At 58.9% G+C, this 12148-nt stretch overlaps 2 protein-coding genes across 5 annotated transcripts in view; both read right to left on the bottom strand.

Annotated features, from left to right (window-relative positions):
• FAM222B (family with sequence similarity 222 member B) overlaps positions 1-746 on the bottom strand; it is a 35359-nt gene extending 34613 nt beyond the window's left edge. For 3 of the 4 annotated variants that reach the window (XR_013923090.1, XR_013923091.1, XM_080357006.1), the window contains exon 1: positions 648-746. The gene's annotated coding sequence lies outside the window, so the exon portion shown is untranslated. The remainder of the gene's footprint in view (positions 1-647) is intronic. The other variant, XM_080357007.1, reaches the window with a different exon arrangement.
• Positions 747-1526: 780 nt separating this feature from the next.
• On the bottom strand, positions 1527-6929 carry ERAL1 (Era like 12S mitochondrial rRNA chaperone 1). Its single transcript, XM_080357194.1, has 11 exons — positions 6776-6929; positions 5949-6122; positions 5720-5847; positions 5548-5625; positions 5332-5378; positions 4916-4977; positions 4349-4461; positions 3561-3908; positions 2905-3054; positions 2537-2617; positions 1527-2267 (listed from the first exon to the last, which is right to left on the bottom strand). Exons 1-11 carry the CDS (start codon positions 6867-6869, stop codon positions 2145-2147), a joined length of 1398 nt encoding a protein of 465 aa, XP_080213320.1. The 5' UTR covers positions 6870-6929; the 3' UTR covers positions 1527-2144.
• Between the last annotated feature and the right edge of the window lie 5219 nt (positions 6930-12148).

Below are 12148 nucleotides of genomic sequence, written 5' to 3'. Positions count from 1 at the left end.
CAAAAGGATTTAAGTACTTTTGCGTGCACGAGTGGACGGAACACGGGGAAGTCAAGCTCTGCAGTTTTCTTCACGCTCGCCTTACGGTGCCTGAAAAACGGTCGGTAGCAAATAGGGACGGCGGCGAATTTATTAACGATACCTCTCGCAAAAGGACACTTTCCTCAGGAAAGAATTACACAAAGGATTTGCACTCATCGCAACCGCACCCCCCCCCCCCTTTTTTTTTCCCCCTGAATTTCGCATTTCTCTGTCGCGACGCCTGACGCGTTATCGCGATTCCCGCAGCGTGTTTGATACGGAGGGAAAGGTGCTGGAGAGCCCCGGGTGAGGGGGCAGAGGGGCCTGGGTGTCCCCTCACAAGGACGAGCCGGGAGCTCCGGGCTGAGGGGACGAGGCCCCGGGAGTGTGGGGGGGTGGGTGGGCCGGGGCCGCTCCCGGGGTGCGGCGGAGGGACGGGACGCGGGGCCGGCGGAGCCGCTCTGTCGCGACAAGGGGGAGGGTCACGACAGCGGGGGGCACCTCACGCCGCCTCAGAGCGTGGGGGGAGGGGACACCCGGGAAGGACAATGAGGCCGGGGGGGGGGGGTGCGGGCCGCGCCGGTCCCGCCGCTCAGCGGGGCGGCTCAGCCCCGCCTCGTACTTACTCTCGGTGCCCCTGCCCGGGCCTCATGGCGCCGCCGCCGCTGTGCCCGTGCCGGCCCCGCCGCGCGCCGCCGCCCGCTCTCCGCCGTGGTGGCTGCGCCAGCCGCTCCCGCGCACGCGCGCCGCCCGCCAACGGCCCCGCCGCCCCGCCCCCCCCGCGCGTGCGCCGCCGCCGCCGGAGGGGGGGAGAGGGGAGGGGCCGGGAGAGCCGCGCCGCGCCGCCCCCTGGCGGTGCCGGGGACACAACGCGGGACGGGGGCGGCCCGTCCTCACCCCCCGGACGGACACCCCCGCGGATCCCCCCGCAGTCAGTGAAAACACCTTCCCCGCCGCAGGGGAGCGGCAGTTCGCAGCGACGGCACTGGCTCGCAATGGGCTACTTAACCTAATTATCTCAACTCATTAACAATGAGGCAAGAGACTTCACCCCTTCCCACACCTGGAGCGCTTCCTTTACCCCCAGGACCTGCCATTGCTCTGGGTGCTCAGCTCCATCCAGGACTCATCAGCACTCAGGCGCTCAGCTCCATCCAGGACTCATCATCACTCGGGTGCTCAGCTCCATCCCATCCCCTGCCCGGGAAGCAGCTCTGTGGTGACATGGTGACATCCTGACCTCTGCGCACATAGAAGGAACGGCCACCCGCTCACGCTCCCATCTGCTGAAATGCCCCCAACCCCTCAAAACAAGCTTACTCGGCTTTTTTTCCCTGCAAGGTGTAACCTTCAGAAGCCATGGATCACGAAATGGGATCTAAAAATACAAGGGAAGACAGGAAAGTGTTCTGGTTTTAGTCGGAATAGGACGGGTGGAAGGTGGCGGCGCTGGGGTGTCACTGACAGGGAGGAAAAAAGGAGATGAGAACAATCGCTTGTGCTGGGACCTCGTTTTATTGCAAGGAAAGTACAAAAGTGGGACAGAAGCGTTCGAGGGACCGCGGCATCTTCTGCTCATGGGAAACAGAGCAGGAGAGCACACAGCTCCGGTGGCTTCCGAGCCTGATTTCAAGGGATCTTGCATTCGTGAGGGTGGAATCCTTCAGCAGCTCAGACACAGGCAGGTAAAACATCTCTGTGACATTGCACCAGAAGGGACAGTGGGCAGAGGATTTGCTGGGCGGGTTTGGGCTCCAGGCAGGAGCAGGGTCCCCAGCAGACCCCACCAGATCTCCCCATCTAACTGCCAGGGCAGCAGCTTGGGGCCACCACGCTCTGGGATGTTCATTTAGAACCCAGAATTCTGGCAAGAATGTGCTCCCAGCACTTGAGCACAGTGATGTACGGAGATGAAATTCCCACTCTGGGTTTCTCTTCAGCTGCAACAGCCAGTTTGGGCCATTTTCACAAAGAATAATATATTCTACTTCAGCCCGCTACATCAACTCCATCATCCTTTGTTTCTGGGCTGAACAAAGGTGCCAAGATTCCCACAGGGGAACACAGGACCAGTTTCTCCACACGACCAGAGAGCTCAAGGGTAGTTACAACATACACAGAGTTCAACTCTTCACCTCCACCTGGAGCCTCAAGCGGACATCACACAGGAAAACGTTCATGAGGTCCTGGCCAGCCTCCTGGACAATCCTGCTGATGACCTTCCCTCCTCTTCCAATCAACATCGTCTGCATGGAAACCCAGAGACAAAAATCACCATGCTCATCCTTGTATCACCCAAATAAACAACAGTGCAGCCACAAGCAATTAAAGGGGATAGAGCAGCTGGAGAAATCCCAAAAATCAAACCGTGGGCAACTTCAGAAAGGTGCAAACTGTTTCAAATCGGCCTGTGATCGTGTCAGGAGAACCCACAGATAAGGGAGAGGGGATCACAGCAACGACATGGAACCTCCTTTCATCCTCCCCAGCGCTCCGTCTCTCTTCTGTTACTCACCATGTGAGAATTCCTTGGGACTAAGAGCTTCTGCGCAATGAGGAGCTCCCCGCTCGGTCCTTCCTCCCACATCTCAGTCACCTGGAACAGCAAACACACGCTCAGTAGTTCTGCAAAGCGCCTCAGGAACAGCAAATGCTGCTGCCTCACAGGTGACAGCTCAGCTCCCAGACACAAACACACAAGGGTGGCACCTTCAAACACCCAAAGGTTCTCCCAGAACCTGACACGTGAGTTCCAAGTCACCCTACGGGGCCTGTAAAGCATCTGGCAGATTTCACAAATTCAAACAAAGGGATTCTCAGCACATGGTCTGATATTTCCAATAAAACAGCTGAAAGGCAAATCTGCTTGTGCACTCCTCCCACCTGAATCACACTGTAGGGCACTTCCAGGGGCAGGTACTCCAAGATCTTCTCCCTGATGATGTTATTGCAGATCTCTTGAGGCGACTGGCTGGTCAAGACGCTGCTGTGAAACTCCCAGGCGCCTGGCTTGGCTTGCAGCAGGAGGTACCGCTGTGAGCACAAAACACACAGTGCACCCGTCAGCCGTCACGTACCGCACTCACGGTGCCACCAGCCCCTGCGCTCATCTCGCAGCGAGTCGCTACAATGACTCTGCTGCTCGTCAGGAATCAGGGCAGTAGTTTAATATCTCTGGTGGGCAAAGGAGAAAGGGAAGCTTCTGAAACTCAAATCCTGCCAGAGGGTCCTACCTCCCTAGAGCTGTTTGCATGAGTTATAAAAGCCCACAGTGTCCTTGGAGCTGAAAGATAATGCTTCATCACTATAAACAGGCTGCTGTTTGGACAGCCCTAAGTAGGAGTTTTGTACAGAAAACTCCAGAGATACCGTACAGACGTACTCCACGTCAATAGGTGACACCTCTCCTGAATCCAGGCCAAGAACAGCAGCTCTGCCACCTCCTCACAAGAGAGGAGGCTCAGCACAAAGTACCGGGGTCCCACAAGAGTAAGATCACAGCAGTCTCACAGCACACCAGAAGTTCAGACCACAGTTACCTTGAGCGTATCCACCTCCTCCCCATGGAGAGCTGCCAGCATGAAGATCTCCCGGAAAAACGGCCAGCCTTTCATGTTTTTTAGATCTCTGGGTCCATAGTGCTTTGGCTGTTGCGTTTCTTCTGTCCCAAGACGGGACTCGGAAGCCCTCGCATCACTGCTGTTGTCCCAGGTGTTGTCCCCCTTCTCAGCGGGAGAAGCCTGAGTGATTTGCACAGGAGACTTTGCTGAAGAACTGGAATTATCTTTAAATGCAGAACTCACTTCCAGTTTCTTTCCGTTTACAATTCCCTCTGTCAGCTCAGTTACTAGTTCCAGCAGGATGAACTTATTCTTTAGCAGATCCACCTAATGGGAGAGAGGGAGGTGTCAGGAGTTTGTCCTAAATGAGGTTGGCAGCTGGGCCCTGGATCTGGAGGAACCAGAATAAACCACCCAGAGGAGGCAGCTGCTGCAGGACGAGGCTTCTGTGACAGAACCAGACAGTTTTCTAAGCAGAGGCCAAACCAGAACGTGTCGGCAGTTCCTGCATAGTTTGTCCAAATATTGTCAGTTTGACACCAACCCCAGCTCCTGTTCTCAGGCTGATTTCAATCCCAATCTGCAGCACGTAGCTTCAGGGATACACACACAGACACTTAAACATACGGGAGTAGAGGGGGAAACTGGCGTCTTTTAACACACTCAGACTCAGGGACCTGAAAACACGTCGCTGCTGATGCCGAGTACTGTCTGATGACACCAGCGTAATGTTCTGCAGGGGCAGAAAGAACAAGCTCCTCGTTTACCTTGTTCAGAACCAGGACACTGGGGATTTGGGGAAACTGAGAGAGACACTTCAGCACCTCCTTGCTCAGAGAGTTTCGCGTCCAGTGATCCGACACATCCACCAAAACCAGAACTGCCAGAAAAGAGTGAGGGAAATATAATGAACGCATATTTTCCCAAACGTTCATTTTCAGCTTCTCTATGGTCTGTGGTCACTTTCCTCCTGCCACTACTATTCTTTCTTCTACAGAAGGGGACGCGGATAGAACCAAAAAGGAGCATTTTAATTCATAAAACAATAAAATGCAGTTTACACCTGTCACCCCAACAACACCACACATGCTAAAACTCAACATCCAAGTCCAATTATCAACCCAAGCTGCGTCCCCTCAGCACCAGGCAATTCTTATCCCCTCCTCAGCTCAGTATTTCAAACCTTTTCACTGCCTTTCCCTCCTCCCTCCCAGTTCGTGCTCCCAGGGCTGCCTGTGCTGCCCAGTGAACATCTCAATACCACAGCTACAAGGCTGTAAACTTCTGTGGCAGATAAAAGCTTTGCCTTGATCCAAGAGGAGCTGAATACCCACCTAAATCTGCGTGTTTCATGCTGTCCCATGGGTCTGTCAGCATGGCTTCTTCTAATTTATGTCTGAAAGACAAACATGAGTGAGTAAGCCAGACACACTCAATCACAACTGTCTTGCTTCCCCTCAAAGGGGGAGAAAACCAGAGTCTTCATCATCCCAGCTGACACAAAGCTGCTTTACGGGCTGTAACACCCCTTGCTACATGCACAATCAAAGATAAAAGAGCTCAAGAGATTCCACAGGCTCTCCATGCTACTGAAATTGCAACAAAACTAAGTTCAGAGACCAAAATAAGGTTAAAAACATACATTCCTGACACTCCTATTTTACAAACTCGGCACAGTGAAAATCACTCTCTGGTTTTATCGAACCTCGACAGACACAACCCCCAACTCTGCCCACAGCCGTGGTGATACCTTTTGGCTTTAAAGGGACTAGTGAGGCCGGGTGTATCCAGAATGATCTAGAAAGAGGAAAGACAGGTCTTGTAAGTTTGTCTGCAGTTACTGGCCAGGCTGAAACTGATATTTGCACAACTAGAAGTTGACCCCATGGGATACAAATGATAAAAAGCTGCACTTTCTGGTTAACACTCGCCACTGGCGCAGGCAGGAGCAGGTCTGGAGACTCACCAGCTGTGTGTCCTCGTGTGTGACGACACCTCGGGCTTTGCACCGGGTTGTGTGCACTTTCTGAGAGACAGGGAAAACCTGTAAGAAATTAAACACATACACGTTACACTGCCATAATATGCCAAAAAAAGCAACTCAGCTGCCTGAACACTTTGCTGCAGCCCAGCTTTACCTTTCTGCCCAAGAGCTGGTTAGAGAGCGTGGACTTCCCAGCATTGGGCGCACCGATGATGGCGATTCTTAAAACCTTGGGGTTCTGGGGCTGGTCAGGCCGACTCTGTAACAGCCGATCTTGCTCCTCTGCCGGAGGAAAGAAGGAGCTCGGACGCTGCTAAACCCCACAGTGCGTCATGACCGTCCATCCCAGCGCAGGGACTTGGGCAGCAGCCGGAATCACTCACCTTTGCTGGTGGCAACGGGTGGTGGGTGCTGGCCTAGGGTGTCACTTGGCTTCTCGCTGGGGATGCCCAGGATGCTGCCCAGCGCAGAGCCGCTGCCACTCCAACGGGCTGGGACCACGGTGACCCATGGGGCGCAGCTCACCGGGACACGGGCGGGAAGGGCAGCAGCACATGCTACATGCAAGGAACATTTAAGGAAGGAACGTTGCTTTTACAAAACTGGGGACCTGGCACCTGACCCCAGCCAGGGAGAAGGATTGAGAGACAGACTATGAATCCTTAATGTAAAAGTCTCTTTGAACTAATTCTGGAATACATACTGGTATCTGTATTTGAAATGTTCATCTAGGGGGAAGATTAGCCAAAGAGCCAGGAATCCATATTCTAAATAGATCGATAAGGGGAAGGGGGTTGTTACAATTAGATGACTGAAATATGTAAACATCGGGTAGTCTGTAAACCCTGCAGTACCCAACAGGGGAGGGAAATTGCAGCTGGGATTTGGGGGGGATTTAAGCAGGGGCTTTTTGCCCTATCCCGTGTGCCTGCCTTTAGGCAGAACACCTGAGCTTGCAAAACCGTTATTAAAATACGCTTTGCTGAGAGATCCTGCCCAGGTCTATCACATTTGCAAACTAATTGTTTCCTACACTACATACACCGAAACCGCCCCAAAATCGAGCCGTCCCCTTCCTGCCCACCCTGCAGCCCCCGGGCAGCGCTGCCCGCTCCCCAAGGCCCCGCCACCCGGCTGCCGCACAGACGCGCCCCGCGGCTGCCCCGGCCGCCCCTGAGCGAGGCCTCGGCCCCGGGCGCGCCCGCCCCACCTGTGCCCAGCAGGAGCGGCCCCGTCGCGGCGGCTCCCGCAGCCCAGCGCACGGCCCGGGCCGCCACCGAACGCAGCGCCGCGGGCGCCGCCATGTTGCCCCGCGGGGCAGGCTGGGAGCGCCAGCGGCGCCCGCCCTCATTGGCGCAAAGCGGGGGAGCGTAGAGAGGAGGCGAGTGGGACCAGCGCGCCACTCCCCGCCGCAGGGGGTTGTGGGGAGGAAGCGGGTGGGCTGGGCTGGCGTGGGCGGGGCGATGGGCGGGAAGGCGGGAGCGCCCCCTGCCGGCCCCGCCGCGCGGCGCAGAGCGTGATCCCAGTGTCCCCGTTGCCCCCAGTGTCCCCAGTGTCCCCGTTGCCCCCAGTGTCCCCAGTGTCCCCAGTGTCCCCAGTGCCCCCAGTGTCCCCGTTGCCCCCACTGCCCTCAGTGCTCCCACTGCCCCCAGTGCCTCAGTACCCCCAGCGCCCCCAGTGCTCCCCACTGCACAGCCCAGTGAGCTCCAGTGCCCTCTGCAGTGCAGCCCAGTGTATCCCAGAGGGATCCCTGTGTCCCAGTGCTCTCTGCACACTCCCCAGTCCATCCCAGTGCCCCCCAGGATGCCTAGTGTCCCCCCCGCAGCACACCCCATGCATCCAACTACTGCCCCGTGCTCCCCAGTGAGCACCAGTGCTCCCAGTTGCCCTCTTCAATGCAACCCTGTGCGCCCCCGCAACCCCAATGCTCCCCACATCTTCCCAGTCTCCCCTACAAGACATCCTGGTGCCTCCCAGTTCTCCCCGGTACCCCCTGCAATACACCCCAGTGCACCCTGGTGCCCCCTGCACCCCTGTGACCCCTACACCCCAACGTTCCCTCCCTTGCCCTGTACCCCCTGAGCCCTCCCAGTACACCCCAGTACACCCCAGTACACCCCAGTACACCCCAGTACACCCCAGTGACCCAGCCCGGCCACTGGGCCACCATCCCCTGGGGACACAGTGAAGAAGGACAGATGGAGTCGCGGTGTCATAACCACCTTTATTGCCCCATGTCCGACCCCCTGGCTCCATCGCTGTGTCCGCGCTGTGACATGCCGTGTCGTGCCATGTCATGCCATGCCGTGTCATGCCGTGTCGTGCCATGCCATGCCGTGTCGTGCCGTGCCGCACGCCCAGCCGTCGGCAGAACCGTTACCATTACTAAACACAGTAATGGTAACGGTTTCCCCGCCGGCCGCGGGTCCTTGGCTGCACCTGGAGCTGCCCACCCTGTCTCTCCGCTCCCGTGTCCCCTGTCCCTTCCCCGTGTCCCCTGTCCCTCCGCTTCCGTGTCCCCTGTCCCTTCCCCGTGTCCCCTGTCCCTTCCCCATGTCCCCCATCCCTCCGTGCCCCATGTTGTCGTGGTCCCACGTGGCGGCCGGGCCGGTGTGCGGGTGCAGCCCCGGGGAGTACATCATCTATACTGTAGTGTCTCATAGCCGACTTACAGTATACGATGATATCCTGCCCAGGGGAGCGGGCAGCGTCCCGAAGCGGGGGCTGGGGGGGCAGCTCCTGTGTCGGGGACAGAGTGGTCAGGGAGCGCAGCACCAGGGCCACCACCCCAAACCTCAGCATCCCCTCTACCCTGTCCCCCCAGTCCCATCACCCCGGGGCAGGACAGAGGTTCCCAACAGCCCCCCCAGACCAGTGCCCCCCAACTCCCTCCCCTCTGGCCTCCCAGTCCTGCTGCCCCAGAGCGGGATGAAGGTTCCAAATACCGCCCCCCAGCACCTCCTTAGTCCATCCTTATCCCCCCCATCCCACCACCCTGTAGCAGGACAGAGGCTCCCAACAGCCCCCCCACCCTGACACCCCCCTTCCCCTCCTTGTCACCCCCAAATCCCAGCACCCCGGAGCAGCTCCCCAGGAGGTGGCACCTACCTATGGGGGTGGCACTGGGGCTCTGCAGGGTCTGCACCCGCCTTATAAAACCTGCTCTGCCTCATCTGCATATCTCACATCTGCCCCGCACAGCTGGACGGGGCCCCTTAACCCCTTCATGTCTGGGGGGGCACAGCCCCAAGCAGCTCCCCACAGCCTGGCACAGTCCATGGGGGGCTTAGGGGTGGGGGGTTTTGGGGGCCTGGCCCCCAGCCCTCCTGATTGACCCCGCCAGGATGGTCTCTCCCTATAGGTGTGGGGACCCCAAACTGGGAGCTCCTCGTTGCAAACCGGTCCCCAGTCTCTGGACAGGGGCTTTGGACATGGCAGGGTGGGGGACTCATGGGTCTTGGGGAGATCATGGGGGGACATGTGGGTGCCAGGGGTCACCCCCAGATGAGGCATACACACGTGGGTGTAGGGAGCTTGTGTCCCCCAGGGTGGGCAACCCCCAAAGCGCCGTGTCCCCCACATGTCCCCTGGCAGTATGTCCATCCCACCCCAAAAGGATGTGTCCCCCAGGCCTGCGGGAGCCTGGAGGGACATGTCCCCTGGAAGCACGTGTCCCCTGCCTGCGTGTCCCCCCCTCAGGGGAAAGTGTCCTTGGAGGGATGGATCCCCCAGCTGTGTGTCCCCAAAGGACATGTCCCCAAGTGTGTCCCCAAGAGGGCTGTGTTACCTCATTGCACACAACCCTGGTCATAATTGTCCCCCACATGTGTCCTCAAATGGCTGCAGCCCCTGGCTATGAGTATCACCAGCCTGTGCATGACCCTGGTCATACATGTCCCCCCGCCATGCGTGCCCCCCCAGGGCCACGTCCTGCAGCCAGCCGTGCCACCGCAGGCTTGTTTGCTCCAGGACGCGTTCCTGGAACCCGCCTGCCGGGAGGTGATAACCCCACCGGCTCCGGCCGCGTGGGGCCGTGATAAGCAGCAGCGCCTGGCTATCAGGGACCTGCCCTGGCACGCAAGGTGTCCCCAGACCCGCTGCACCGCTGGTGACAGGAGCAGGGGCAGCATCACCCACGCTCCCCCCAGCCTGGCCAGGCCCTGGTGGGAGGTGGCACCGGGTCAAGCCCCAGGACCAGCCTGTCCCTGGGCAAGAGAACACTGGGACTTGGGGGCTGCAAGGGACCGACCCCTCCTGTCTGTGACCCAGAGGTGTCCTGGGGGGGCTGTAGTGCTCCCCAAACTGTAGCACTGGCACCCCAGCACCTAGAGCAGAGACAGAGGAAAAGTGTCCCCATGAGTCCCCCAAGCCTACAGGATTGTCCCCATTGTGGCTGGTGGCTTCTCTGTACCCACCGCACCCAAAGGCAGCCCTGCTCTGGGGCTCTGCACCCCACAGGGCAGAGGTGGCCCAAGTGTCCCCCAGGCTGTCACCGTGGAGCTGGGACCCCAGGTGCCAGAGCCATCCTGCCAGCTGTGCTGCTCCAGGGCAGCGCGTCTGGCTGCAGATAACGAGCGGCCGGGGGCTGCCAAGCTGTCCCCACCCTGCCTATCTGCAGGGCCACCCCGCTGCGGGGTGCGTGTGACAGGGCCATTTGTCCTGGCCAGCCCCGGGGGAACACGGAGGGTCCTGAGGGCAGGAGGGATCCACCTTTGCCTCGGGGATGGCAGCACTGCAACCCCCCTGTGCCAGCCCCATTGCTGCTGTCACTGCTCATGCTGACAGGCTGACCCCAAGGACAGGTACCTCAGAATCACCCTGCTGTCCCCCAGTGTCCCTAAGGGGCTGGGACAGGGACACCAGACCCACGGGGTGCAGGGGGACACGGGCTGCTCGGGGCTGGCAGCAGAGCCGGGGGAAGCACAGGCCATCACCAACCATACCCTAACCTAACCCTGGCACTAAACCATGTCCATAGGAACATTTAAATGCCTTTTAAACCCCTCCAGGGATGGTGACTCCAGCACTGCCCTGGGCAGCCTGTTCCAATGCCCCACAGCCCTTTCCATGGAGAATTTTTTCCTAATACCCAATCTCAACCTCCCCTGGTGCAACTTGAGGCCATTTCCTCTTGTCTTATCACTTGTTACTTGAGAGCAGAGCCCAATTCCCTCCCAGCTCCAAGCTCCTTTCAGGCAGTTCAGAGACCAGAAGGTCTCCCCTCAGCTCCTGTTCTCCAGCTGAACCCCCCAGGTCCCTCAGCCAGTCGAGTACCCATGGGGACATGTTGGGGAACACGAGTGCGGGAGGCACAAGACGAGAGCCAAGGCAGGTGGTGACACGGCTTTATTATCGTACAGCAGTGACGGTGGCGGGGACACAGGCGCACACACGCACACATGCAGATAGGGCGCCTCGTCCGGCACGCCCGCCGGCCAGCGCCAGATCAGTGCCAGGGGCTGATAACCCAGGTTCTCCCCACCCCGGCGGCAGGGAGGGGTACACGGTCCCCGCAGCACCCACAGCTGGTCACTCCGGGCAAAGGGACTGACTGTCAGGAGGGCAGAGCGAGACCCAGGTCCCTGCACCCTGGTGACAACGGGGGTGACACCAAGTGAAGGAGCCAGCGGAGGGACCCCCAGCCCCCCCCCGGGCTGATTTCACATGTGGGTTTGGCTGCTACAGCCACACTGAGCACAGGTGACAAGACAGGCAGCAAAAGTACACGGGCCAGCATAGGGCCCTGGTGGCACTATGGAAAGTACAGGACACACACAGGGGACAAGCTTTCTCACATTGTCACTTGGCAGCAAAGTCACTGGCCACAGGAGGCAGGGGGAGTGAGGCTGGGGTGTCAGCAATGTGTCCCGGGGTGTCCTCGGCCAGCACGGCTGCTTGTCACAGCCTCATGGCCACTGTCCCAGCCCTAGGAGTAGCCTGTCCCCCACAAGTGCCCTGCCTGGTCCCCCATCTCCCTCTGACCCGTTTGCCAAGGGCAAGATGTACCACGTTCCTCGGGGACAGCAGCCTCGTGGTCCCACCTCCCCCTGGGAGGACGGGGTGGCTTTGGCACAATGCTGTTTTTTGGCATTCCCGGTGGTGGGACCTTGCCAAGCCCGGCTCGGAGCAGCGCTGAGCTGGGCTCGCTCCACTAGCGCTCCATCAACCTCCCGGAGCTCTCCCACCTCCACATCCCGAGGGAAGGCAGCATGGGAGCAGTGCCCGATTGTCACCCTCCTGGGGGGTGACTGCCACCTCCGGGAGGCACAGGACCGCCGGTACCACGGGGAGGCGCTGGGATGGCCACAAAAACAGCCTGTGGGAGGGCGGAAAGCCCCAGGGAGGGGGGTCCTGGCCGTTCTCTTCGCTCAGCTCTGCTCTCCAACGCTCCGCATCCTGCCGAACCCCTGCTCCCAGCTCCAGGCGGCTGTCCGAGGACATGGAACAGCAGAATACCGGGACTGCAACACCAGAAAAGCTGCCGGTTGTAACTGAGGGCTGGATCCAAACCTCTGGCCTGATACAATATATAGTTAATTACAAAATAAATCCCCTCCCATCCTTTGTAATAAAAAGAGCAGCT

This window comes from Nesoenas mayeri (genome assembly GCF_963082525.1).
Source record: "Nesoenas mayeri genome assembly, chromosome: 20".
In the NCBI taxonomy this organism is placed as follows: Eukaryota; Metazoa; Chordata; class Aves; order Columbiformes; family Columbidae; genus Nesoenas; species Nesoenas mayeri.
The sequence above is the reverse complement of the archived record's forward strand: the minus strand, read 5'-3'. Positions and strand labels throughout refer to the sequence as shown.

What these genes read in the sequence shown, in the direction of transcription:
- ERAL1 (XM_080357194.1), bottom strand. Translation starts at nt 6,869, where the DNA reads ATGGCGGCGCCCGCGGCGCTGCGTTCGGTGGCGGCCCGGGCCGTGCGC. An exon ending in AGTCCCTTTAAAGCCAAAAG is followed by an intron (nt 4,978 to 5,331) that starts GTATCACCACGG and finishes TTTGTCTTTCAG; the next exon opens with ACATAAATTAGAAGAAGCCA. An exon ending in TCCCAAGGAATTCTCACATG is followed by an intron (nt 2,268 to 2,536) that starts GTGAGTAACAGA and finishes GTTTCCATGCAG; the next exon opens with ACGATGTTGATTGGAAGAGG.